This window comes from Hibiscus syriacus, unplaced genomic scaffold (genome assembly GCF_006381635.1).
Source record: "Hibiscus syriacus cultivar Baekdansim isolate YM2019G1 unplaced genomic scaffold, ASM638163v2 tig00110556_pilon, whole genome shotgun sequence".
Taxonomy (NCBI): Eukaryota; Viridiplantae; Streptophyta; class Magnoliopsida; order Malvales; family Malvaceae; genus Hibiscus; species Hibiscus syriacus.
This window is the reverse complement of record NW_024062779.1, coordinates 1,279,743-1,307,617: the sequence shown is the minus strand read 5'-3', so window position 1 is coordinate 1,307,617 and position 27,875 is coordinate 1,279,743. Positions and strand designations below refer to the sequence as shown.

General features: G+C 34.2%; 2 protein-coding genes across 3 annotated transcripts; both read right to left on the bottom strand.

The window, feature by feature from the left end:
- On the bottom strand, positions 1-6,743 carry LOC120131308 (citrate synthase, mitochondrial). Of its 2 annotated transcripts, none has more exons than XM_039148321.1 (20): positions 6,725-6,743; positions 6,267-6,323; positions 6,107-6,169; positions 5,788-5,829; positions 5,442-5,507; positions 5,245-5,310; positions 5,002-5,115; positions 4,845-4,908; positions 4,648-4,730; positions 4,017-4,066; positions 3,852-3,929; positions 3,233-3,361; positions 3,014-3,056; positions 2,810-2,896; positions 1,941-2,042; positions 1,388-1,495; positions 1,232-1,282; positions 553-626; positions 365-416; positions 1-274 (listed from the first exon to the last, which is right to left on the bottom strand). In XM_039148321.1, exons 2-20 carry the CDS (start codon positions 6,315-6,317, stop codon positions 176-178), a joined length of 1,422 nt encoding a protein of 473 aa, XP_039004252.1. In that variant the 5' UTR covers positions 6,318-6,323; positions 6,725-6,743; the 3' UTR covers positions 1-175. The 2 variants fall into 2 exon arrangements, with proteins under 2 accessions (XP_039004252.1, XP_039004251.1); XM_039148320.1 differs by lacking the exon at positions 6,725-6,743 and adding an exon at positions 6,551-6,642.
- Positions 6,744-7,766: 1,023 nt separating this feature from the next.
- On the bottom strand, positions 7,767-18,438 carry LOC120131800 (30S ribosomal protein S5-like). The gene is made up of 10 exons (XM_039148708.1): positions 18,372-18,438; positions 18,194-18,284; positions 17,825-18,044; positions 17,666-17,728; positions 13,925-13,975; positions 13,739-13,846; positions 8,385-8,480; positions 8,150-8,248; positions 7,953-8,012; positions 7,767-7,851 (listed from the first exon to the last, which is right to left on the bottom strand). Exons 1-10 carry the CDS (start codon positions 18,436-18,438, stop codon positions 7,777-7,779), a joined length of 930 nt encoding a protein of 309 aa, XP_039004639.1. The 3' UTR covers positions 7,767-7,776.
- Between the last annotated feature and the right edge of the window lie 9,437 nt (positions 18,439-27,875).

Genomic DNA, 27,875 nt, shown 5'->3' with positions numbered 1-27,875 from the left:
TTGACAGATCTGCTGTTGTTTTTATTTCAGTGAGCTATAAAACAAATAATTGTTTTCTCAAGTAATTTTCCCAGCAAACAAATAGGAAAAATGTAACAGCTTGACATTGTACAAAACCAAGCCTTGTGGGTAGTTTATTTACTATTAGCCAAAAAGAGAAGGTTCATCCACAACTTCAAGCTGCTTTTGCTTTCTTGCAGTAATTTTCTAGCCAATCCATTGTAACACTTTTCGGCCTTTCGAGGGGCAATCCTAGTGCTCGGTCCCATATAAGCTGAACCAACAGAAAACAAAATAATTAAACGCAAAGCAACACCTGGCGATTCACATAATTGCAGATGAAATATTGCAGCAAGAAACAAACCTGAGAGCAAATTCCAATACTCCTGGATACACCAAAAAGAACGGTATAGTATCTGCGCATGAAGTTCAAAAATACTTTATCCTTGAAAATGAAGAATTTCTACACCACTAGCAACACTATTCATGTTTCCCGAAGAATGAAGAGTAGTAAATGTTCATACTATATGAAAGAAAAGCTTCAGACGGTACCTTGCTTCAGTCAAACCAAAATGGTTCAGCAGCACTCCACTGTGTGCATCAACATTGGGCCAGGGGTTTTTAACCTACAAAGCATCCCAGAATTACCAATTCAGGCATTGGATTCCAATTTAACATAATATAAACAATTTTCATTATAGCTAATCTTGTTTACGTTGAAGTGTCAGTTCAATTTCCAAATAATATCCTAATATTCAACAAAACAATATAAATTTTGTAATAAATTGGCAATTTTAATATTATAAAAAACACAAACTTAAAAAACATACAAATTAAATAGGTCAGAACCATAAGTTCAGTTGAAGAACCCATGTCCAACGGATACGGGTATGGAGGTATGACCTTTCAACTACATAAATTAAAAACATATTCACGCCAAATGCATAGCCGGATGGCAATACCTGAAACTCATCAGAGTTCAAGTAACACATGCTTTAACGTCTACATCCGCGAGATGATGAGGACTCCTACCTAACATATTTTCTAAATTTTACCATTCATTTCAAATAATAAACCAAGCCAACAACGATTCCAGATTCTATCTGTTAACAATAGATTTACACGGTCTTCTGAACTTTACCATTGCACTCAAGACCTTTATTCTGTGATGTGTTAAAACATGCAGCATGTCTTTTAAAGATTTCTACTCAGAAAGTAAATCATAAATTACCTTGCCTAACTCAGTAAGAATAGGAGGCACCACCTCATAAAGTTGTGAAACCTGCAACAATGAAAATTATGTCATCTTAGTAACAAACTAGAAGTGAAAACCGTAGCAGACAAAAGACAATCATTAACATTCAATCATCAAGGCATAAGTGAGAACCAGCTTGAATAAGGGATCATCAGGCAAGTGCTTTAATGCAAACTCCCTCTGACACATGTATCTTGGATCAGTTTTACGCAGCACTCCATGACCAAATCCTGGTACAACCTGCAGACAGGAAGTACATTGAATTAAGACAACAAAGATGATCTAATTGAGCTTCTAATAAAAACTGAAAATAAATGGTGCTATGTGTCATATGAAGGATGTTAAAGCCCCCTTTTTGCTCAAGTCCAAAACCGAGGATCTCATAAGGTAAAACACAATCTTAGTACGACTTCAAGGAAGGTAGCAAAAGAGCTCAAACAAATAGAAATTTCAAAAGCAACCACAAGATGCTTATAAGCACTGAATTGTTTTCCTTATGAGGTCAATCAGATATAGCAACGAATAATGATAATGATGAAGCAGGAATGAAATTTACACATCTACCAAGTGTTACAGATTTACGATATCACCAGATAGACAGGTGCTGTAGTAAACGCTTTGAGGCAGAAGAATTTTCATAAATTGCTAAACTAAATCTTGTATTCAGATAGACTTCAGACAATACCTTGCCACCATTCAGTGTCTTCCAGACATAGTCTTTAAGCTGCTCTTTGGATATGTTCTCTCCACACTCATCTACCACAGATTTGATCCACAGTAACACTTCCTGCAATGAAACATTTAGCAATAAATCACGAGGATGCAGACTTGCACATAGTTTCAGATTCAAGCTCAGAAACATCAGGGATGATGCATTAACCCAATTAAAAGGGTAAATACTATTATGATGGAAATAATCAGGAGGTTTCTATGCTAGATTTTCATTGTTTAGACGATTCCAAGCTGTAATAGTGGTTTTGCAAAGATTAACAAATTTAGCAAGATAGACAAACAATATAAAAGTTTGAAGTAAGGCTATTTGCTTCTATGAGTAATGTAAGGGTAGGTAATTGCATGGAAAGCACCAAGGAAAAATCAGGCTCCAAAGAGATCAATGACACCCATAATAGGTCTTGGGGACCCATTGCATAGTTATGCACTTTTTTCTTTTAGTTTGTATAAAATGGTGGAAGGGAATTTGAGACAGAATGAACCCATCTACAAGAATATGATATAATCATATCATAGGAAGTTTATGAATGATAAATATAACTATTATCTTCCACTCAATAACTTTTGGCTGCAATAAGCATCCAGGTACAAGCAGTGATTGAATTTTTAACCATTGCCTAAAAGACTTTGCAAAGTCGAATCACTTGAAATTTACCGTTACAATCAGATAAAGACCAATAAAAATTTAAGAACTTACGGACAAACTTCGCAAAACAAACCTTTAGAAGCAAAAAAGCATATTGCTCTACATAAGACATAATATTTGCTAAAACCTAGTTATAGAAAAATGGAAGGCAACTCAAAGTCTGAAAGATCTAATACCTGATTAGCCAGACCATGAAGTGGCCCAGCTAACCCATTCAGTGCAGCTGCGAAGGAAAGATAGGGATCTGAAAGGGCACTGCCCACCTGAATTCAGATCATCCATACAAACAAATTTTAGAAAAAGCACCAAACATTGGTCAGATTAGCATAAGCATGAAAAAAAGGCTATAACCATACTAATAACCAAAATTTGTAACTTACCAAATGGCCAGTATGGGCGCTAACATTTCCACCTTCATGATCACTGGAGCAAGAGATGAAAGCCGTAACATTAAAGTGACACATGTTATTTGACCAAAAATGATGAGTTGATGACAAGATATCATATTGGTAAAAATTAAAAGTAAATACAAAAACTCAAATTCTGCATAACTGTATCCCATAAATCATATGCTCTATAGAAGATTAACAAAAACAAACCTATGAATAGTGACATAAAGCCTCATAAGCTCATGCATTTGGGGACTACTGAATCCCAGCATGTGCGAAAAATTTCCTCCATAATCCAGCGAGTCATCCATGGGAATGAATTTTCCATCTTTATACATCCTTCAAAATCAAAGATAAGAGAACATAGTTTAAGAAACAGAACTTTATCAAACAAGGATCACAAGGATCAGGCTAAAATGGACTTAAACGGTACGACAGATCATCACATTGGTAAAGGACCACTTTAGCATTGTCTCTAATTTGGGTTAGGTATTTGGAATTGCAAACTTATGTCCAAGTGTTACAGCCTCTGTCTACAAATTTGTTAGGCGTGTTTTTAACTGAGAATTGGATTATTGAAATTTTTGTTTTCAGATTTCCTCTCTTCATTCTCTCAGGTTCAAATTCTTTCATTTCTTTTCTCTATATTTCCTGTTATCTCCCTAAAATTCCTAGATTCAACATTTTCTGCCTCTTTCTCTCTTCTTGCTTTACATCACTCAAAAGCACACAAACAAATAGCTGCAAGATTCCAGAACACTAAAAGAAAAATTTACAGACCAAACTTATCCGACAACTTATCTGCACTATAGACAAGGTATTCACTAACCTTCTATAAACATAAGAAGCTACGAATGGCACACGAGCAATCAAACTAAGAGCATCTTCATATGTTGGCTCCCAATACCTGAACGAAATATAATAAATATAAGGATGCATGACCCCTAGAAAGTTGAGTTATGACATCATAGCATAGCATCTCAAAAGACCTTACTTTGCCTTTGAAATTCCTTTCTCATATGCTTTCTGAAATTCACTTTGAACCTGAAAGATTAAAGTTCTTCAATTTAGATACATGCATATGAACTTAATAATACAAGCTTGAAATACTGCCACCATAGATTTAAAGCATTATATTTACACCCAGAAGATAAACCTAGGATAAAGAAGTCTATCCGAATAAGGAAAGAATAGAACCAGAATAGAAAATATAGACATTCATCAAAGAAAAAACCATATACATAAAGATTATCCAGTTAACTCTCAATCTCAATGCCATCTGGTTATTAGAAAGTGATGTTTTCTAATTACCATGAGAGGAAGAAGGAGGACATCTAGTCTAAAATGACAATTTTTGTCTATACACATAGGGATCTTCAAATACATAATAGTTCAAACTCCAGATCAACCTTGCCAACATGAGCATGTGAACTTTTGAAGAACAAGAGCTATTGTCAAAGGTCATCCTGTCCATCTCACCAAACGAGATGATTAACAAGTTAACAAAAACAATAGAACTAAGGAGTTGCAGTTCCTCTAAGTTTATCTTATGTATGAAACTGAAGAACAAAGAACATCAACTTTTTTTACTTAAACCAATGCAAGATTAAGCATAGTATAGTAACCTGGAGTGCCATAACACCAGTTGCAAATTGAGTCATTGGATGTGTTGAGACAGGTAGAGCATCAATGGCCTTGAACACGTAATCTATAACCAAATAGAGAAATCCAAGAAAAGTAAGAATTGCACCGTTTGAGTAAAGAGAGAGGTAGAAGTAATTTAATGTTTACACCAGCAAGGAATAATGAAGAAGCTACAAACCTGGAACAACAGCACGGTCACGCAGTTCCTGAGATAAAGCATCCACCTGAGCTTTGCTTGGCACCTGAGGTAAAGGAGGAAAGGGGTAAATCATCAACCAATACAGGCCAAAATAAAATACACTGTCATTACTAGAACCTCATGCACAATTGCACACCTTTCCAGTCAAAAGAAGCCATAAAAGACCCTCAGGCAAAGGTTCTCCATCTGGCTTTGCACCTGGCAAAAGCTTTTGACACTCGGGAATAGACAAACCCCTAAAGCGAATTCCCTAAAAAAAAAAGAAGACAACCTTTTAGAACTATCAGATAAATGTTACTTTATGTTCCAGTAATTACCATGACTGAGTATCAAAGTCTGCTCAAAACCCTGTTTTTGATGGTAAGTGAATGAACCATACCTCATCTGGGTCAAGTAATGAGGTTTCCCAAAGCAGCCCTGTCATTCCTCTCATTCCACCAATGACCTTTCAAACACAGTGCAGTAATCAGTTAATGCAAAACCCAAACATTTATTCACAAGTCATTTAAATATTTCCAACTTTGAACAGAGAAAAGCACATTCACTAGTACAACATTTGAAACATAAATGTTGTACCATATCAACAGTGATATTCCCAAGTTGTACTTTTCCATGTTCTGCCCTCAGTTTCTTCAGGCGCTCCTGGAAAAAAAAACCAACAAGCCATTTAGTGAAGGAAAAGTTGAAGCTGGCTATGTTCTATAATCATTGGGGGAACCACGCAGATGATAGAATATCCTCCAGCTGGATAAAATTGGGATAAAGGATTAAAAGTTAACATTGAGAGTCTTCAACAATTTATCAATGGAGTGACATGGATAACAAATCGTTATAAATTAAGCAGTGCTGGCTCCTATAGTAACGATATCTGAAGCTATCTTAAAAGGACAAATGGAACCCCATTGAGACAAACAAAACAAACCTGTTGTTCTGGAATCAATTCCTTTAACTGCGAATGAAGATCCTGTAAAGGCCCCAAAGATGTTAATTAGCAAATATAAGTGAGGGTGAACACCAGCAAAAGCTAAAAGACCAAATGGGAAGAGCACGTAGTAATTGTACCATTTGGAAGTCAAAATATACAACTAAACAGTAAAGATAAGATTGCCACTTTCGGGCAAGGATTTGAATAGCATCCACAACGTGCCATTGTGACCCCTATTATGCAGTTTTGGCTCCTCCCATCACAAATAATAATAATAATAATAAAAGTGTAGCAAGAGAAAAGAAAAACAACTCACAACATCGGAAGAGGTCTGCGTTTGAAGCCATCTAACAGAGGTGCTGAGATTGGAATGCTGTTTCTGCATCATAAAGAAATCCAATATATAGGAACTTAAGCAAACTGCTTACTGGGAGAAAAAAATTATATGGTAAATCAGACAATCGCATCGAACTTACCACACGGGATCTTAGCCTATATAGCGCTGATACACCCTTCAAAAATACCATTGCGGACTACAAAAGGAAACAAACAATTAGAATACAAAACTCCAGCCCACACCCTTTCTTCTTCAACGGTTTTTTTATCTTTGTTAGGTTAGAGTAGTTCGAATTTCCGATTATTTGTCAAACATAAATGAATAAAAAATAATCAAACAGAGCAATATATACAAAATAAAATGAAGGTATATGACCAAAGACTTGATCTGCAGAAAATGGCAACTACAGTTAACAAATGTTACCTTCTCCAAAGATCTGAGTAGCAATAAGATCCAAACAACTCAGCGGAAGAAAAATAGAGATGATACAAAATTAACTGGTAATTAGACGAGTTACAAAGGGTAAGAGCAAACAAATCGAGCCTAAGGAAGAAATTAAATGATCGTTGCTCGAGTTAGATAGGGAAGGAAGCATACCGGTCAGACAAATACAGCGAAGATGGCAAGTGGTACACGCAGATTTTGGAGTTCTTTTTTCGCTTTATGATCTGTATTTGAAATTATTCGGGATTTATCAAATTCCGCTAGTACCCTCCTTTGGCCCTTATTATTTGAAATGTCTGTCCGGCTAGATGCGCCCACCACTCAACACTAAACTGCCATTTTCTCTTCTCTAGAATATTATTCTAAGGGTAAAGTATAGTAATGGTCACTAAACCTTTCTAAAGCTTTCATTTAGGTATCCTAACTTTTAAAACTTACAATATAATCCCTCAATATTTAGTCCGTTTGCAATATGGTCCCTCAACATTTAGTATGTTTGCAATATGGTCCTCGACGTAACTTTTGGGGGATCATATTGCAAACGGACTAAATGTTGGGAGACTGTATTGAAAATTTTAAAAGTTAGGAGACCTAAATAAAAGCTTTAGAAAAGTTCAGTGACCATTGCTATACTTTACCCTTTCTTTTTTTGGTTAAAAGCAGATGATTTCAACGAGGAGGAGCAAGTGCTGAGGCAATTTGATATGAACATGGCGTTCGGACCATGCATTGGGATACCGAGGCTTGATCGCTGGGAAAGAGCTCAAGCTATGGGTCTCAACCCTCCCAAGGAGATTGAAAGCATTCTCAAACGTGGTAAAGTGAAACCACAATCTTTATTTGATGATCGCATTTAGTGGGTATTTTATTACGTTCAGATGATGAAATCATTGTACATATTCTGGATTTTCTCCTTGAACGTTGTCATGAAACTGTGAAGATTTGCTGCTTTTAAATGGACAGATTACAACTCTCCAAACTCTTCTTTAGTTTCCTTCTAAAGAACATATGGAAATAATCAAGAGGGAGAAATTGCAAAACAAGATTCTAAAGTAATTAGGCTCAAAATAAATGCCCCAGATTATTTGACATATCTGGAATTCGCTGACTAAACCAAACACATGACAAAGCATCATCAATCAATGACAAAATTTAAGCTCAAAAGTGTTGTAAATTGAGAGAGAAAAAAACAAGGTGGTATGATGCTATGGTAACTGAAGCAAGTGTTTCTCAACAACCGCTCTCCCAAACTTCTCCTGCATGTCTTTTGGTGTTTCAACCTACACAAACAATAATGCAATTACTTATGTTATTCAGGCTGTCCCAAAAGCAACTTGTTTCAAAACCCTATTCCATTTATGTGGGTGGTCGAGTTATTTACTGCATCGAGGGCTTTAAAAACAGCCTTGACAGTGTTGTGAGGATTCCTTGAGCCAATAACCTGAGAAGATAGTTCAGATGAGCCTATAAAAAGTTGAATTCTAAAAACCATTGTAAGGAACCCCAAGAATCTTCAAATGAATGAAGAATCCAATAAAACCCGAGTCCGAGTACATGGAAGCGATATCGCTTGATTACCTTTGATTTGATATTGTTAAAGCCAGCTAAAAGCAAAATGTTTTCAACAGTTCTTCCAGCTCTCATACCCGATGCAGTTGGTGCAGGCCAGAGATAGACCTACCAAAAGCATAAATGGTTTGAAGTAGAATGAATGCAGAGAAACTGGAGCATCAACAAACGTGAACAATTAACTCAACTGTAAAAACCAAGATTGAGATTAAAATGGTTATAAAAATGAGAGAGTAATGTGCACCTTAGTCTTCTTATATGATTCTTGAATTGCATGGGCTATAGTGTGCTCTTCGTGTCGTTCAATATAGTGAAGATTCTGAAAGCATTTCTCATGTGCCTGTTGTAGGTTACATGAGTCGGTACATATCACGTAAATTCATCAAGCTATTGACAATGATATAGAAGAACATGGTCATGGTAGACAACATTGATGATATTATACATCTTTCAAATTAAATTGATTTCAATACTGCATCCCAGAAATCATAGCATCATGGTAAGAAAGAAATCATAGCTGAAACTTATTACGATTACCAGGACGTAAAACCAGCCTGTCTGAATAGACCAGATTTACCAGTCAAGTAATAGAAGATAAAGAATCGATTCACCTATTGTTGTGAAATCAGCCAATAACCACAGACAAACACACACACAATAGGAGTCTAAACACTGATCAAGATTGAAAAACAAAGCAGTAATCAAGAACACCAAATATTTACGTGGTTCGGTCAGAGTGACCTACATCCACAGGAAAGAATCAATCTCACTAAGGCAATTAAAACAAAGTTTACAAGATTTAGAACCAGAACTAAACCTCTATCTCTAAACCTCTCTTCTAATCTGTTTTTATCCCTCAAACCCTCTCAACTCACTTGAATCTTCTTTTATAACAGATTCTTCCAAGTTGAACGGTTCTATATCACCAACTGTCACAGCCAAGACAGTTACAACAGAATTAACTTTGGTTTCTAACAGACGCAACCTCTTCTAGAAACATAACATTGCCTTAGTCCAGTAGATGAGAGTCATTTCAACAATTCTCCACCTTGACTCTCAATTACAAAGTTCCCCAAAAGGATTCCTTCCTATCAGCCCAAAGGGGCTATTACTTCTCTGTAGAATTTACTAAGTCCAGACAGTGTCTGAACTTAGTTGCTGGTAGAGCCTTTGTGAGCATGTCAGCTGGATTTTCTTCAGTGGGTATCTTCTTCACAGTTATTGAACCCTTAGTAACAACATCTCTCACAAAATGAAGTTTCACGTCTATATGCTTAGACCTTTCATGAAAGACCTGGTTTCTGGTCAAGTGAATTGTGCTTTGATTATCACAAAACACTGTTAAAACTTTCTGCTGTATGCCAAGCTCTTCAACCATTCCTTGTAACCACATAGCCTCCTTGATTGCTTCTGTCACAGCAATATATTCAGCCTCTGTAGTTGAAAGAGCCACAACAGATTGGAGATTTGACTTCCAGCTAACTGCAGTACCAAAAACTGTGAAAATGAATCCGGTCAGTGACTTCCTGGTGTCAATGCTCCCTGCATAATCGGAGTCCACATAGCCAACCACCTTTTCCCTTTCATTTTCTTGTTTCTTAAACATCAACCCCAACTCAGTAGTACCCCTCAAATATCTCAGGGTCCACTTCAAAGCTTCCCAGTGAGCTTTTCCAGGATTTGCCATGAACCTGCTTATGATACTGACAGCATAAGCTAAGTCTGGCCTGCTACAAACCATTCCATACATAATGCTGCCAACTCCACTAGTATAAGGGATATTCTCCATGTATGTTTTCTCTTCTTCACTTCCAGGTGCTTGAGAGTTTGACAACCTAAAGTGTTGACCAATTGGAGTGGTAACCTGCTTGGCCTCATGCATATTGAACCTCATTAATACTTTCTGTATATATGACTTCTGAGACAGAAACAAATTGTTCTTCTTTCTATCTCTTGTGATCTCCATGCCTAAGATTTTTGTGGCAGGCCCCAAATCCTTCATATCGAATTCTGAGTTGAGCATACCTTTAATCTTCTGAACTTCCTCCTTGCTCCTGCTAGCTACTAACATGTCATCCACATATAGGAGCAGAAAAACGCTTATTTCATCATCTTGCTTCTTCATGTACACACAGCTATCATAACTGCTTCTAGCAAAACCAATCCTCAGCATAAATTCATCAAATCTTTTATACCATTGTCTTGGGCTTTGTTTGAGTCCATACAATGATTTCTTTAACAGGCAGACTTTGTCCTTGGTTTCAAGAGTGCAATACCCATCTGGCTGGTCCATATAGATAGTTTCTTCCAACTCTCCATGTAGGAAGGCAGTTTTAACATCTAATTGTTCCAGTTCCAAGTCATACTGAGCAACTAATGCTAAAATTAACCTGATTGAGCAATGTTTTACAACAGGTGAGAAAATCTCATTGAAATCGATTCCTTCAACCTGTGTAAATCCCTTTGCAACAAGTCTTGCTTTATACCTGGCCTTTTCAACACTTGGAATGCCCTCTTTCTTCTTTTAAATCCACTTACATCCTACTACTCGTTGATTCTTCGGTCTATCCACAAGATCCCAAGTTTTGTTTTTCATTAGAGATGCTATTTCCTCATCCATTGCTTTAGCCCACTTGTCCCTCTCTTTACTCTTCAAAGCTTCCTTGTAGTTGTTTGGATCAGCCTCTTCTATTTCTTCAGCAACGCTCAAAGCATAGGAGATCATGTCTGCATGGCCAAATCTCTCTGGTGGTCTGATGGTTCTTCTTTGTCTATCTCTCACCAAGTTGTAATCATCCAATCTGGTCTCTGGTTCGGTTTCTTGCTGGTTTTCTACCTCTTCATGTTGATCATTCAAGACAGTCCCTTGATCGGTTAATGTTTGTTGTTGTTGTAGCTCCACCTCAATTGGAATACCATCCTTAGTAACGTTGTTCTTAGTAACATAACTATGCAGATTTGCCATTTTCGACTCATCAAACACCACGTCTCTACTAATGATACATTTCTGTTGGCCAGGCTCCATACACCAAAGTTTATAACCCTTGGTTCCGTGTGGATAGCCAATAAAGATACACCTCAAAGCTCTTGCCTCCAGTTTATCTTGTCTGATGGGCATATGCTAAACATCCAAACACTTTGAGATTGTTGTAGTTGGCTGGTTTCCCATACCACATTTCCAAAGGAGTCTTCATTCCAATAGCTGTTGAAGGGCACCTGTTAATAAGATAACAGGCTGTAGACACAGCTTCACCCCAAAAACTTTTGGGTAGGCCAGCATTCAGCAACATGCACCTCACTCTCTCTAGGAGAGTTCTATTCATCCTTTCAGCTAATCCATTCTGCTGAGGGGTATTTCGAACTGTCTTGTGCCTTGTAATACCATTTTTCCTGCACAACTCATTAAACTGCTCTGAAAAATATTCCAGGCCATTGTCAGTTCTCAAGTGCTTCAGTTTTGTTTCCATTTTGTTTTCAGTGAGAGTTAACCAATCCTTGAACCGTTCAAAAACTTCATCTTTTGTTTTTAGAACGAAAACCCACACTCTTCTAGTGTAGTCATCTATGACAGATAGAAAATACCTCCCACCTCCATGTGTTTGTGTTCTAGCAGGACCCCATAGATCACTGTGAACATAATCTAATGGTTTCTTTGTGATGTGCTTTCCAGTAGAGAATTTTACTCTAGTTGCCTTCCCCAACACACATTGTTCACAAAACTCCAATTTACTAATTTGGTCAACACCTAATAGATTCTGTTTAAACAATTCTTGTAGGCCCCTTTCACTTACATGTCCCAACCTCATGTGCCATAGTCTAGTTTTATCAATTTCAGGTTGGACTACATTAGAGGAGTTACCAATTACAGTTCTCCCGATTAGAGAATATAACCCGTTTTTCCTAATTCCTTTCATGGTAATTATAGAGCCTTTAGTAACTCTAATATAACCATTTTCAGCATTAAAAGAATAGCCACTTGATTCCAACATTCCTAAAGAAATCAGATTCCTTTTAAGTTCTGGTATGTACCTGACATGTTGTAATATTCGTTCAGCTCCATCAACATCCTTATCCTGATTGTCCCACTACCAACCACCCTGCATGCTTTGTTATCTCCAAGCAGTACAGTTCCACCACTGACCAGTTGGAGTGTTTCGAACCAATCTTTATGAGGACACATATGGAAGGAGCAACCTGAGTCAAGAATCCACTCTTTGCTTGATTCTGACTCAGTAATTACCAAAGCTTCAGTCGAATCATAGCCATCAGAGACTACACTTACTTCTCCTGAGTCTTTTGGCTTTTCTTGATATTTTTTCTTCCGATCAGGACAATTCTTCTTGAAGTGTCCTTCCTTGTGGCAATGATAACACCTGAACGGTCCCTTTGATGACTGATTTCCACTTTTCTTTCTTTGTTTCGATCTTGATCTGTTCTGATTATTTCTTGAGTCTCTTCTGTCTGATCTTCCTCTAATAGTAAGACCATCCCCACTATTCTCTTCATCCATATCATGTTTCTTTTGAAGTTCTTTGGCTCTTATTAGGGATTGAACTTCTTCCATTGAAATTGACTGCACCCTTCCATAAAGCATCGCATCTTTAAAATGCTCATAACTCTTGGGGATAGAGTTTAATAACAGCAAAGCCTTATCCTCGTCCTCCATCTTAACATCAATGTTTTCGAGATCATCTATGATTTTATTGAACTCATCAATCTGCTCTGTGATTGATTTTTCTTCATGCATCTTGAAGGAGTACAGGCGTTGTTTCAAGAAGAGTCTGTTGGCCAAAGATTTAGTCATATAGAGCAATTCAAGTTTAGCCCAGAGAGCCTGAGCCGTTATCTCTCTTGACACTTCCCTCAAAGCTTTATCACCTAGGCTCAGAATTATCGCGCTGTGAGCCTTTTCCAGGATACTGTTCCTTTCTTTCTCGGGCATCTCAGTAGGCAAAGCTGTTGGTCCTTGTAGAGCTTCCACAATTCCCTGTTGAACAAGTAAGGCTCTCATCTTTACTCTCCAAAGGCCAAAGTCATTCTTTCCAGTGAATTTTTCAATGTCAAACTTGGCAGATCCCATCATCGAGGTCTGAGTTCCCACAGACGGCGCCAATTGATGTGAAATCAGCCAATAACCACAGACAAACACACACACAATATGAGTCTAAACACTGATCAAGATTGAAAAACAAAGCAGTAATCAAGAACACCAAATATTTACGTGGTTCGGTCAGAGTGACCTACATCCACAGGAAAGAATCAATCTCACTAAGGCAATTAAAACAAAGTTTACAAGATTTAGAACCAGAACTAAATCTCTATCTCTAAACCTCTCTTCTAATCTGTTTTTATCCCTCAAACCCTCTCAACTCACTTGAATCTTCTTTTATAACAGATTCTTCCAAGTTGAACGGTTCTATATCACCAACTGTCACAGCCAAGACAGTTACAACAGAATTAACTTTGGTTTCTAACAGACGCAACCTCTTCTAGAAACATAACATTGCCTTAGTCCAGTAGATGAGAGTCATTTCAACACCTATTGATTATATGGTGCAGAATTAAATAACAGTACAAATAAAAGCAGTGGAAAGTTACCCTTTGGATTGCAATAGGGACTGCGTCAGCTTTGGCTTTTGCATATCCAACAACACCACGATAGTTTACACACACCATCAAAACGGTGTACTTGACCACTTGACCTCCCTGAACAATATCAACTTCAAATGAGTTGCATAGAAATCAATCTAACAAAAAAAACTCAATCAAATTGCATTATATTACCTTTGTTACTTTACAAGTTCGATTTATATCTATCAACCTCAAATCAAAACCCTGTCGTCATTCAACAAAAACAGAGTTAGTTACATGCAACATGAAACTGCTTGAAAAACACAAAGTTGATACTTGAAATGAAACAATGCAAATCATCACATGATTCGGTTAAGGTCGAACAGAGAATCAATATACACAACTGTAAATAGCTCACTAACAACCCTTACAAAATTGAATTGATACAAATCAACCTAAAATAATTTGTACTTCTGCCAGAACCCAGAAAAGTTTATTTTGCCAATCCAAATAAATGAAAATTATATTTCTACAAGTGAGGGCCAGATAATCTACCCATGAAAAGCATGAATATAAATAAAAAATAGGGTAAAGTATAGTAATGGTCACTGAACTTTTCTAAAGCTTTCATTTAGGTCCATCAACTTTTAAAACTTGCAATACAGTCCCCTAACATTTAGTCCGTTTGCAATATGGTCCCCCAACAGTTACATAGGGGGTCAATTGCAAAAGGACTAAATGTTGAGGGACCATATTGCAAACGGACTAAATGTTGGGGGATTGTATTGCAAGTTTTAAAAGTTGAGAGACCTAAATGAAAACTTTAGAAAATTCAGTGGTCATTACTATACTTTACCCTTATTCTAATTGTGCTTCTTCGAAATCCAGTTTTATAATAATTTCAGTAATGAATAACCAAAGTGATTATTTCTAAAAATGATTTAGTAGATACAAGAAAAATAGAGATAAAAAAAATTTTTGAAATTTATCTAAAAAATAAAAATATATAACGTGTGTCGAAGACACACGATTTCATAAACACGAATATAAAATAAACCGAATGAAAACAATACATTCAATAGCTAAATATATATTTAAACACCTAATACCACACACTTCTTTATTATTTAAACATTTGATGATCATTTATTGAATAAAATTTTTATATAAAAACTTCTTTTCAATCATTCTAATTTGACGTAATTTAATATTGAATAAATCTTTTTGAACTTTTTACTTGTTATATTTAAATAAACCCTTAAATTTAATTGATGTCTAAAATAGTCTTTAAACTTTAGTTGGTGGGTGAATGAACCCCTAACACACGACATATATCCAACTGGTTCATATGATGCAAAAGTAACCTATTTATCATTCATTATATTGTATTTTAAAATATTCAATGTTAATAAAAAAATATTATTAATTAATTCTATAATTTTATAGTACAATATTTATTTTTCTCTAGCATTAATATATTCTAATTATTGTTCGATATAGTGATGAAAAGTTTTTATGGTTCGAGTTATAAGAATAAGGTTTATTTTGGTATAACTTTTTTAAACAAAGTGACGTAGAAATAACTTTTAAAATTATTGTATAAAAGTGCACTTTAAAATTTAATTGTTTTAGATTGCGGCGGTTGAAAAATGTGTTTGAAAATATTAAATGTCCATTATAGACATTATGTTGTAAATTGAAAATATATCATTTAAATTATATTCACATTTATATATGAATCAAATCAATTTAAACTATAATAAATTCAAAAAACATATTATATATAAATTATATCAATTTAAACTATAACAAAAATATAAAAGTACTCTCTATATATAATTATAATATTATATAGCTCACTATTAATATTCTAATATATGAATCATAAATTTTATTTATTTTAAATAGTTAAATTAAATTATTTAAAGTAATAAATTATTTTTTGAAGGATGTTAATATTAAATATTAAAATAAAATGTAAATACATAATTGAGTAGAGCTCATGCAGTAGTAAGAGTAAAATTATAATGTATTTTAAACGCAAAGTTAAAAACTGTAAAAACTAAAAATTTTAGCTTTTGTGGTTGATTTGAAACCATCATATGCATTGCATTTTTTCCTTATTTTTTATCCGTATGATATTGTTTTATAGATAAAATTGATTTTTTGGCTAAAAATACTTTTAAGAAGCTTTATCAAACGGACCCTAATAATATATTATGTGAATTTTTATAGAAAAGCTTATTATCAAATATATCTCTAACGTTTCGTGGAATAATTATTTTAGTTCATGTTTTTTATTCTAATATACTTTACTGTTTGAAGTTTTATTTTAGTTAAATTAACTCTTCTTTAAATAGAAATTGTTAGTTGACTTGAGAATTACAAGTAAATAAATGCCTAGAAAATGGCTCAACAACTATTCACCAAGCTAATTTAGTTATTCTATTATATTTTGACAAAAAAATTATTTTTTAGATTGAATATGTTGGTTTAAAAGTGAAAACATTATTGGATAAACTATACCAAGGACAATCAAATTATAGTCTCTTTCCATTTCGACAATAATTGAATTTTTTTCAATCAGGTCATCTGACTATTTAAATACATTCAATCATGTCACTTGTTGTTAACGTTTAATATAAGTGTTGACGTAGCAGTTAATAAAATTGGTATAATTACATATTTGATCACTATTACTTATGAATTCTATCAATTTGGTCCTAATTTTAATAAATTAAAATAAATTTAATTTTCGAATCAGATCATACCATATGTTACTAATGTTAAATATCATGACACGTGTTACTACATGATTAGAGATGCATATAGCCGGATTTAAATCCGATCCGGATAGGATAAAAACCGATCCGGTTTTTTCACCAAGCCAAAAAATCGGTTTATAAAAAAACCGGTTCGGATCGTAACCGGTTTGGAGGGCCGGATGATGTAACCGGTGTAACCGGTTTCGGTTTGAAAAAAATCAGTTTTTTAAAAAAACCGGTTTTTAATCCGGTAAAAAATCCGGTCATCCAATTTTTTAAAACCCAGACTGGATTTTTTCCGGATAAAAAACCTTTTTTTATCAAGTTTTTTTCGAACCGGTTTTTAATCCGATAAAAAATCCAGTCGTCCAATTTTTTCCCAAACCGGTTATACTATCCGGTTTTAAAATATCCGATCCGGTTTAAAAAACCGATTTTTCCCAAATCCGGTTTCGGATATTTTTTGCGCAAAATCGGATATTCGAATTTTTTGTACACCTCTATACCTGATTAGAGAATTTAATTTATTTTAATTTAATATATTTAATTTTCACCGATCATAGAGTGATTCAAAACTGCAACCCTTGGGGAGAAAGGAGAAGCCCAACCACTGGGGCCAAGTTCATTTTTTTTAAAATAGACTACATTATTGTATATATCTTGTTTTTTAATATAATCTTAAATTCTTAATATTAAATATTTTAATCTTTATCTTACTTATAAAATATATTTTATTCTTACCTTAACTTAAAAATATATTTTATTTTTATCTTAACTTGATACATATATTATATTCTTAACTTAAATTATTAAATATATTATATTCTTATCTTAAATTATTAAATATTATTTATTCTTATCTCAACCCAAAAATATATATTTTATTTTAATTTAAAAATGTATATTTTATTCTTATTTTAATTTAATAAATATATTTTATTTTTATCTTAAATATTAACAATATTTTTTTATCTTAATTTTAAAATATTATAAGAATAAAATTTAAATATTTAAGTTAATATAAAAATTAAAATACAAGGTACCAGTGCAAATGTTGAAGCCAAAGTACTAAAGTTCTATATATATCCCTCCGTGGTGAGAGGAAGGATATAATTCGTGAGATATGGGTGTAGAATTCAGCTCCCATAATTGCATGTTATGATTTATATAGGGGTTTTTCACTTCTCACTTGGTACATTGCTAAAGTACCAAAGCTCCATCCCTGCTCCTTATGTCCTGCAGATGTATCAACCTATTCAAACACCTTTGCAGTGACCGAAGAGAATTCAAGATTAAATATTTGAAATTGAATGTCATTATCTCAGTTCACAACATTTCACTCCATAACCACGGTAAAAGTTGTTTGGTATGAGAGCCGGCGCCTCCTTTGATCTGTGAATCGAGCATTGAAATGAGGAAGTCTGGCGGTATGAACCCCATACAGACTTCCTACATTGTCGTAACCCCATCCGGAATATCGAGTAATCTGGCTAGATGAAGCCGACCAGATGGAAGCTATAAGATCATGCGCAGGAGCATTGATCGGTGTCACCCCTCGATGTTGAAGTCTGAAAGAGAGACACTGGAACTGATGCTGTTAGTTCTTGATCATTAGAACTTGTTGGTGACGGCGCTACCATATGCCAACAATTCCTTGAGTTAGAAGATGGCGGATAAGCTTCAGCTAGGGCATCCGATTGAGAAGTCAAGGTCAAACTCTGGAAGCTCACTTGGATCACTAGTATCTCCAGAGCTGGCATCCTCCTCTTCGAGGTCATATTCATGCTCCACAAACGGATTAGACACAACTATTCAAGTATGGTACCGTAACCTATGGTTCATACAAGTCATGCGTGACGTCCTCTATTAAAAGCTCGAAGACTAGGAGTGCTTACCAGGGAAGTGATGATGTTGAATATCCACCATTGATTGAAAGACAAATCTATCACGAATGTCATCCATTTGAGCCTGCAACGAGGCCTCAACCTCATGGAACTTATGAAAAATAAAAAGTAGATGAGAGACCGATACGACCACAGTTCATACATATCTTGCTAATAACCTCATCATAGTCACATGGATTGCGGTACACTCCGGTACGGAAACGTGGAACGGGATCGCAATTCGCTAGGTCCCTAAAATTCGGTACGAGGGGTAGGTTTATTTTGGATCGCTCCGGTACGATGTACTATATAAATTGGTACGATGTACCAGTTTCTTAGTTGCTATTTTTCTACATCAAATTTTATAAATAACTTCAAGACTTGAAATATCTTAGAGTAACTTCAATACTATAGATTTCATTCAGTAAATAGAAATCCAAGGGTCGGTCAACGTTGTTCTTTCCCGCGACATAGTGTGGATTGAATTGAACAGTCGAATTGATGAAATTGGTTGTCTGTTAGCATTTTTTATTGTCCAGAACGATGAATCGATGGCTTCAAATCGCGATTTGAACATCAATTGGGTCGATTGGATGGTCAATTTTGGATCGTATAAGCTTTCGTACCTAATCGCGATTTTGAAACGACTTGGACCGTATTCGTACCGTATTTTAGATCGCAGCATATAATACATAGATCGTATGTAGCTATGAACCTCATATCCACTTAATACAACCGTCATCAGTTTTGTAAAGCACCCCGGGTTTTAACGGTCGCCGGGGATTAATTCGAATTCTCACTCCCATGTATAAAATAATTGTGGGCAGCCAATGATCCCAATCAATTGCAACTATCTCCCAGCAGTCTGTGCAACTCTTTGAATAGCAAACGGACGATGATGATCAAATGACAATCCCTATAGTTGCATCCATGATTCAACCCAAGAAAATAATTATCGATCAAGTTCACAGTTAGGAACCAAAGGTGTAAGCATGAAGAAAGCACCATCTACTGAACATGGTCCTCTGATCAGTACCTGGTTCAAGCCAACTGCATTTTCGAATCTAAGCACAAAATAATTGTCATCCGTCCAATAATTGTAAACGAGCAACGAAGTCTCCAGATACAGGATAAAGTATTACGCATGAAAAAAAAAAAAAACAGAAAACCGACGTGTATCATGGAGATATCCCATAGCAAAATTTTCTGAATTCTAACGACTTACCGCAGTTTTATTCATGAAGAACGGAATTATCGGACTACGTGTCAAGAACAGAGAATTGGAAGGGAGACTTTAGGAGAAGAAACTAGAGTGCCTTAGAGGAATGCTTTTGACCCAAAATTCCATTTGAAAGGCAAAAGTATTCTCAAACAACTCTTTTTTAGGCAAAAATTTACGTGTGAAACGTGATTATTGACTGCTGGTTTTACATTGTTTTTAAAAAGTGATTTTAAAAGTATTATTCAAATATACAATTTAAAATTTAATTGTTTGAAATTATTCTTAAAAAGTGAGTTTAAAAAGATAAAATTTTCATTATAGATATTTTGTTGTATTTAAAAAGTGAGTTTAAAAAGTATAACATTTAAATTGTATTTACTCTTATATTGAATTGTATTAGTTTAAATTAAATAAATTGAAAATTATTATTATATATGAATTATATCGATTTAAACTATAATAAAAATATAAATAATATAATATAATTATAATAAAAATGTAAGACCCCCCACACCCCGAGTTAGTGGTTCGGATTGACCCGAGACTCGTTATTAAAGCTCAAAGGATTTAGTAAGATGGTTGGATCAAAATTAATTAGGATTTAAGCCTTGGGGACAAGATTGTTATGAAATATGAGGAAGGGGACTTAAATTGTGATTTTACCATTTTTCAAATCATGAGCTAAACCTTATTTTTCTGATAATAACGTGAACCACTTCCATATCTTCCTAACCAAACACTCTTCCTCATATCTCTCAATCATCTCTTCACTCTCCTCTCCTTTAAGTGAAGCTCTAAGGATTTCAATTTTTAGTTGAGTTATCTAAGGTAAGAAAGTTAATTCTCCCTTTCTAGAGCTCCATTTCAAGTCTCATATGTCAAGTTTTAAGCTTTAAACCAAAAATGGGTTTTTGTGGGGTTTATGAAATAGAGAATTCTAGCTTGTGTTGGGGAAGGATGAACTTTAAGAAATGTTTTTAGACTCTTAGTAGTCTCCTAAATAAGTTAATAACATAATTTCTTTATGCATTAGTGAAATAAGTTGGAGAAGAGTCCAAAGCAAAGGGAAAGAAAAGTTAACTTTGGGGTGAATTGGGACTCTTTCCAGCTATCAAGACCTTAAGGTAACACCCTTATAACCTTCTTATGTCAATTGTAAGTATTACCATGCATTTATGTAGCTTGCATTAGCTTTGAAAGATTTAAAAGTATGATCATGGTAGATTTTGAATTTATGTGTTTTTAAACTATATGATGCCTTTTTATAACCCTAATAAACTTAAATAAGATACTAATAATGGTTGGGGCATCCTTAGGGCCTTTAGGGTGTTTTAGAAGTGTTGAAAATGCTCAAACATGGCATTTTTGAGTATCAGTATCGATATTGTATAGATCAATATCAATATTGTTCTTATTCAAGGCAAAAATACATGAGTTTTAAGTAGAAGTATCGATATTCATGCATAGGGTATTGATATTATAGGCCCGATATCGACACCTGAGTGAAAGGTATTGATACTGAAAATTCTAGAATACAATTTTGGTACCGATACTCATGGGAGTATCGATACCAAGGGTTGAGTATCGATAATCCCCATAGAGGTATCAATACTACCTTTTTTCTCAAGGTAAATTTTAAGCTGTTGATATCAATACTCAAGTAGGGGTATTGATATTCCCGGGTCAGTATCGATACTACCTTCTTTTCAAAGATAATTTTTTTTTTTGGGAATTTTAGAAACATGGTTGAGGGACCCAAACCACTATTTAATCCTTAAATAAGAACTCAAATGAGAACGATATTGACAAGTAAATTTTCACTTAAAAACCCTAAAATTTAGAGAATCATAAGACTTACCTTGTATGATGTTCGGGAAACAAGACGGACACCCAAATCACCCTATAATAAGGAAACATTTGTATGCTAAGATATGACCAACTCTAAGGAGGTGCATTAGGCACATCTTTGCTAATTGAGCGTAGATGCCCCAAGGCTCGAAGGAGCAGGTTAGCGGGTGACGCACTTAGAATTCCAGATTTCCACCCTATATAGGATAAAGGGGTGCGTGAGCTCCAAGATGTAGCCCCTCAGCTGCACCATGATGCATGCCTTTGTATGTATGTTTTAGATATCATACTCGTATGCTAGCAAGTATGAATTAATTATGTTTTAAGTATGATCAATAAATGATGCATGAAGTTTAGATTGGTTATTAGTGTGGCACTAAGCTTGCTAAATGTTTGAAATTTGTTTCCGTGCGTAGGTTATTATCAAGATCATTTTGGAGGAGCCTTACCTAGACCAGATAACATCAGCCGCCAGCTTTGAGTATGTCTCTACTTTTGTACTAATGTCATGTATTGTAAATGAACTCGTGTATGTCAGGTCAAAATGTAATGTTTGAATATTTTATATGTAACATCCTCAATACCGGGTTAGTGACCAAATTGTAAAGTTTCAGAAATTGGTGATTAAAGTAGGATAATTGAATAGTTCAATGAGTTATTAAAATGAGGAAGGTTATTTAGTAATTATTGAATGAATTAAAGGGTAAAATGGTAAATTGACAAGTAAGATTTTTTATATTCCTTTTATAAGAAAAGGAACCACGTGAAAAAAGGAGAGAATTATCCAGAGTTTTCTTTCTTCTTCTTCCTCCTCTCGTATCTCCAAGCTCAAAGGTGAGTTTCTTTGTTTATGGATTAATTGTTGATTTTAAGGTTGAGTTTTGATTATTATATGATAACTAAGCTTAAGGAAAGCTTAAGTTATATTAAAACCAAAAGTATGATGGAGTTAGAAGGGATTAAAGATTTGAGGTTTTTAGGTGGAATCTTGAAATAAAGTTCATAACTAGAGAGTTGGAAGTTAAATTTGACTTGTCAACGGTCTAATTAAGAAGTTAGAAGCCATAGAATTGGAATTAAAACATATTGCAAAGTTGGTTTAATTCTTGAGTTACATATGAGGAATTGAATTTTAAAGTTAAAGATGGTTTATATGGATATAAATTGGTTTAAGCATGTGTATATGAGTTGAGAACATGAAAGGGGATGAAAGATGAAGCATTTGAGTTGATTTGAGTAGATTTTTGGGCTTAAAAATGAATTTTGGGCTATGTGCACCGATGCATCAAGGGTAAATTTCCAGAATTTTTCATTGTGTATCGGTGCACAAGAAGTGCATCGATGCACCCATTAAAAATGGAAACATCGAATGCAATTAGTGCATCGATGCACCCCCTTAAAATGAAAACATCGAAGGTGATTTGTGTATCGATGCATGGGTAGTGCATCGATGCACTTCAAGGGAAATAGAATTATACTTTTCTTTTGGTCTATGAAATGATAGATTAGTGTATATCAATTGGATATTAATATGTGTCAATGTATGATTATATAGATATCGAGCACGAACAAGTCCCGGAACGATTATCAAGTTATGATTCGATCCCAAGAGAGGAAATTATAAAAATAGATTGGAACTCAGTGAGGCCAAGGTGAGTGCACATTATTTTATATATGATGTTTAATGGGAAATAAGACTTGCGATGCGTCTATTTTCTATAGTATTGTGCATGAAGCATGAACATGAACATGTGTTTGTTATGAGTGTCTGAGTTATGTTATGGTATGTGTTAACATTATTGTATATGTATTTCATGGTTGATGTAATATACTATGTTATGATGATAAACTATATGATATGATAAGAAATTATATGAATATAAAAGAGAAGTTATATGATAAGACACAAAAATAAGATATAAGGAATGTGACAAGGAAATGTGAAATAGTATGAAAAGTGGATATGAGCTACGTGATATGTGGAAGTGATTTACGTGTTTATACGTATATGTGATTCAACTTATTTGACATAATCTACGTGCTATGTGAAAGTGAGCTACATGTTTATGTGAAAATGTGAAATGACATAAATGATGATGCCCATGTTATGTGTCATGAGAGCTAGGGTATAGTTGGCATACCAAGAGTCGAGGGTCTACGCGGTCCTTCGGGACATATATGTATTCTTTGGAACATGTGTAAGGTTTTGAGACACATACTTGATCCTTGGCATATGTATATGATTCTTAAGGAATTTTCTACGTCCTTATGGACAACTTTATATGACACTTCGGTGTATTTCTACACGGCACTACGGTACAAATTCTACGTGGCACTTCGATGCATTTATACGAGCTGTGGTGACAACATTAGTGCACAACCTCTATAGACTCACATATATATAGTTCTCACATGTGTACATGGGCTAATAAAGAAATAACAATAAATATATTACTGTTTGTATGTTTTTGTGCTATGAATGGTATATATGATTATATGATATGTGGATTGTATGATTAAATGAGTCAAATGTTGGTTAAAATGCTAGGTATAAGAGGATATGTATTAAGTGATATAAACGATAATAATGATAATGAAATAAGGCTAATGATGGAAATGATGAGTGATGAATATGTGTGTGTCTATGTTCTTATATGTAATGATATACATATGTTATAGGGATTTGTTACATGAATAAGGGTATGAGTTATAGTAATAATTGTTCATGCATGATTACAAGCTATAGTTTATATTTTATGTTTATTGCCTCACTAAATCATAGACTTAGCGTGTGATTGTTTCACACGTAGGTTCCGAAGTGAGAAGAGTAAAGAGCAATGTGGACAGACATGTCAGTTCTCCTTACCAAAGGTCAGATCAGAAGAAACATAATAATATGTATTTTAATATATAAGTTCTAGTTGGCATGTATTCAAAATAATATATTGTATAAGCTCTGAATAGTTCGGTAAAGGTTTTGAATAAGTTATATGTAATAATAAATTTTAAATTACTCATTATTTTATACAAGTAAGGTTTTGAAAAGTCAATGTGACACTTCGGACTCGGATCCGGGTTGGATACAGGTTGGAGGTGTTACATCTAATGGTATCAGAGCTAAGGTTTAGTCGATTCTAGGCTTAAACCGAAGTTAAATGAGATTTAAAATGTGTACATGCCAATACAAAGTCGGTAATTTCTTATCTGATAAGTATAAGGAGTATACTGTCTTGCTAATAGAATAAGAATAGTATGATATTGTAGAAATCTGATTGCAATAGTTTCAAAATGAAGTGAGAGGTAAATCTGATTGTAATAGCAATTCACCTGCCCTGGCCAGGCAGGATGAAGAGCGAACACATCAGGAAATGCCTCGTAAGATCTAAGATTGATTTCAGAAAGTTGAAATCATATTAGAATAGTGATAGCAGGTTTTCATTGTTTTGAATCGAAAAGTGATAGGGAGTAGTTTTATTATTTCGTGGATAAGATAAAATAAGGTGAACAAGTGTCACCATAAGAGCGTAAAAGATCAAATGATGTAGTGAAATTGGTAGAAGAGTTTAAGAATAAGTGTATCAGTGACAAGCGTATAAAATGTATAAAGTTAGAGCTTATGAGTTCGAAACGAAGGGATAGTATTGTGTATAAGCAAGAGTGTTATATGATAAGGGTTTGTAGTTAAGACGAAAGAGTTAGCGTTGGCTAACCAGAGTACGTGATAAATGTACTGGAATTATAAGATTAAGATATTGTCAGGATATGATAACCAAATATGAAATGGATCTGGATACAGTTGTATATTTGGATCATAGTAATGTGGTATAGTAAAGGAAAATGAAGTAAGGATTTGCATATTTGAGTAAAGTTGAGGATTGATAAGAAGAGTTTAAGAATGAGTATATCGATGATCAGATTATAAGACAAAGGAAGTCAGAATGTTGAGAGCAACGGAAATTACAGGATGTATGAGAATAGAGGTGAAATTGATAAGTTAATAAACTAATTTTGAGATAATTTCGATTGGAAAGAATGTATATGATTGGTTGACTAGGGCTTGTGCCCTAGATTGACAGATGTTATTGACTATCAGAGTAAAGGTGTAGAGTTATAAAATTAGGAAAAGATAGAGTTGAGTTAATCAATTATAATGTGAAACTGAATAGTTGTGTATTCTGATCAGATAGCTATGATGTAAAAAGAAGATAAGTATTTGCATGGAACCTTATGGAAGGAAAATACAAGTATAAGAAATTATAAAGAATGAAGTTTTGTATAAGTAAATGGGTTATCAAAGTTATGAGGATGCCATGAAGATTGATACATAGAGATGAGTATAGGTGATAAGACAAGAGTATGTGAACATGAAAGGAAAGATATGATTTGGGTATAAGGAATAATAGAGGAATAATGGAATAAAGAAATGAAAGGGATGAGTTAAAGGATCAGATACGATAAAGGTTATATGGAAGTGTAGATGACAATTTTGATATAGAAGTAAGAAAAGTGTGCAAGGTGATGTGAAAAGATTCTTTAAAAGTGTATGTTAATTATATTTAAAGAAGATCTAATGTTGTGTTCTCGGTCAAATGATGTTGGAAAACGAGATGGTTATTGTCATAAGACAATTAAAGGGATTTATGAGGTTAAGTGATGAAAATGGATGTTATTGTCTACATGATTAGTGATATTATATGAAGTCGTAGAAATGGTCAAAGGAAAATGCATAATGGAATGAGAAAAGACATAAATGGATTAAAGTTACTAGTTACTGTTTATATGATTAGTGACAATAGATAAATGTATAAAGGAAAAAGGTAGTTGAAGAAATAAAGGAAGGAAAGATTAAGAAAGGAGGTAACATGAATCATAGAAGATATGTTCTTATTGATTTGTTCAGTGAAAATTCGAGGATGAATTTTCTTTAAAGGATGGAGATTTGTAACATCCTCAATACCGGGTTAGTGACCAAATTGTAAAGTTTCAAAAATGGTGATTAAAGTAGAATAATTGAATAGTTTAATGATTTATTGGAAATATGATGAAGGTTATTAGTAATTATTGAACAAATTAAAGGGTAAAATGGTAAATTGACAAGTAAGATTTTTTATTCCTTTTATAAGAAAAGGAACCCGTGGGAAATGAGATAATTATCCAGAGTTTTCTTTCTTCTTCTTCCTCCTCCCGTATCTCCAAGCTCAAAGGTGTTTCTTTGTTTATAGATTAATTGTTGATTTTAAGGTTGGGTTTGATTATTAGATGATAACTAAGCTTAAGGAAAGCTTAAGTTATCTTAAAACCAAAGTATGATGGAGTTAGGAGGGATTAAAGATTTGAGGTTCTTGGGTGGAATCTTAAAATAGAGTTCATAACTAGAGTTGGAAGTTAAATTGACTTGTCAAGGGTCTAATTAAGAAGTTAGAAGCCATAGAATTGGAATTAAAACATATTGCAAAGTTGGTTTAATTCTTGAGTTACATATGAGGAATAGAATTTTGAAGTTAAAGATGGTTTATATGGATATAAATTGGTTTAAGCATGTGTATATGAGTTGGAACATGAAAGGGGATGAAAGATGAAGCATTTGAGTTGATTTGAGTAGATTTTCGGGCTTAAAAATGAATTCTGGGCTATGTGCACCGATGCATCAAGGGTAAATTTCTAGAATTGTTCATTGTGTATCGGTGCACAGGAAGTGCATCGATGCACCCATTAAAATTGGAAACATCGAATGCAATTAGTGCATGATGCATGCATCGATGCACCCCCTTAAAATGAAAACATCGAAGGTGATTGTGTATCGATACATAGGTAGTGCATCGATGCACTTCAAGGGAAATAGAATTATACTTTTCTTTTGGTCTAAGAATGATAGATTAGTGTATATCAATTGGATACTAATATGTATCAATGTATGATTATATAGATATCGAGCACGAACAAGTCCCGGAACGATTATCAAGTTATGATTCGATCGCAAGAGAGGAAATTATAAAAATGGATTGGAACTTAGTGAGGCCAAGGTGAGTGCACATTATTTTATATATGATGTTTAATGGGAATAAGACTTGCGACAAGTCTATTTTCTATAGTATTGTGCATGAACATGAACATGTGTTTGTTATGAGTGTCTGAGTTATATATTAGGTATGTGTTGACATGTTATTGTATATTTCATGGTTGATGTGAATATAAGCTATGTTATGTGATATAAACTATATGATATATAAGAAATTATATGAATATAAAAGAGAAGTTATATGATAACACAAAAATAAGATATAAGCAATGTGACAAGGAAATGTGAAATAGTATGAAAATGGATATGAGCTACGTGATATGTGGAAGTGATTTACGTGTTTATACGTATATGTGATTAAACTTATGTGACATAATCTACGTGCTATGTGAAAGTGAACTATGTGTTTAGTGAAATGTGAAATGAC

Excerpts from the sequence above, each read along its gene's own strand:
- LOC120131308 (XM_039148321.1), bottom strand. The coding sequence starts at position 6,317 with ATGGTATTTTTGAAGGGTGTATCAGCGCTATATAGGCTAAGATCCCGT. Across the intron at positions 3,057-3,232 it reads CTTTATGTCACTATTCATAG|TGATCATGAAGGTGGAAATG; the intron begins GTTTGTTTTTGT and ends CTCTTGCTCCAG. Across the intron at positions 275-364 it reads GTATTGGAATTTGCTCTCAG|CTTATATGGGACCGAGCACT; the intron begins GTTTGTTTCTTG and ends CTGTTGGTTCAG.
- LOC120131800 (XM_039148708.1), bottom strand. The coding sequence starts at position 18,438 with ATGGATGACATTCGTGATAGATTTGTCTTTCAATCAATGGTGGATATT. Across the intron at positions 13,847-13,924 it reads GAACTTGTAAAGTAACAAAG|GGAGGTCAAGTGGTCAAGTA; the intron begins GTAATATAATGC and ends GATATTGTTCAG. Across the intron at positions 8,013-8,149 it reads TTAACAATATCAAATCAAAG|GTTATTGGCTCAAGGAATCC; the intron begins GTAATCAAGCGA and ends CTATCTTCTCAG.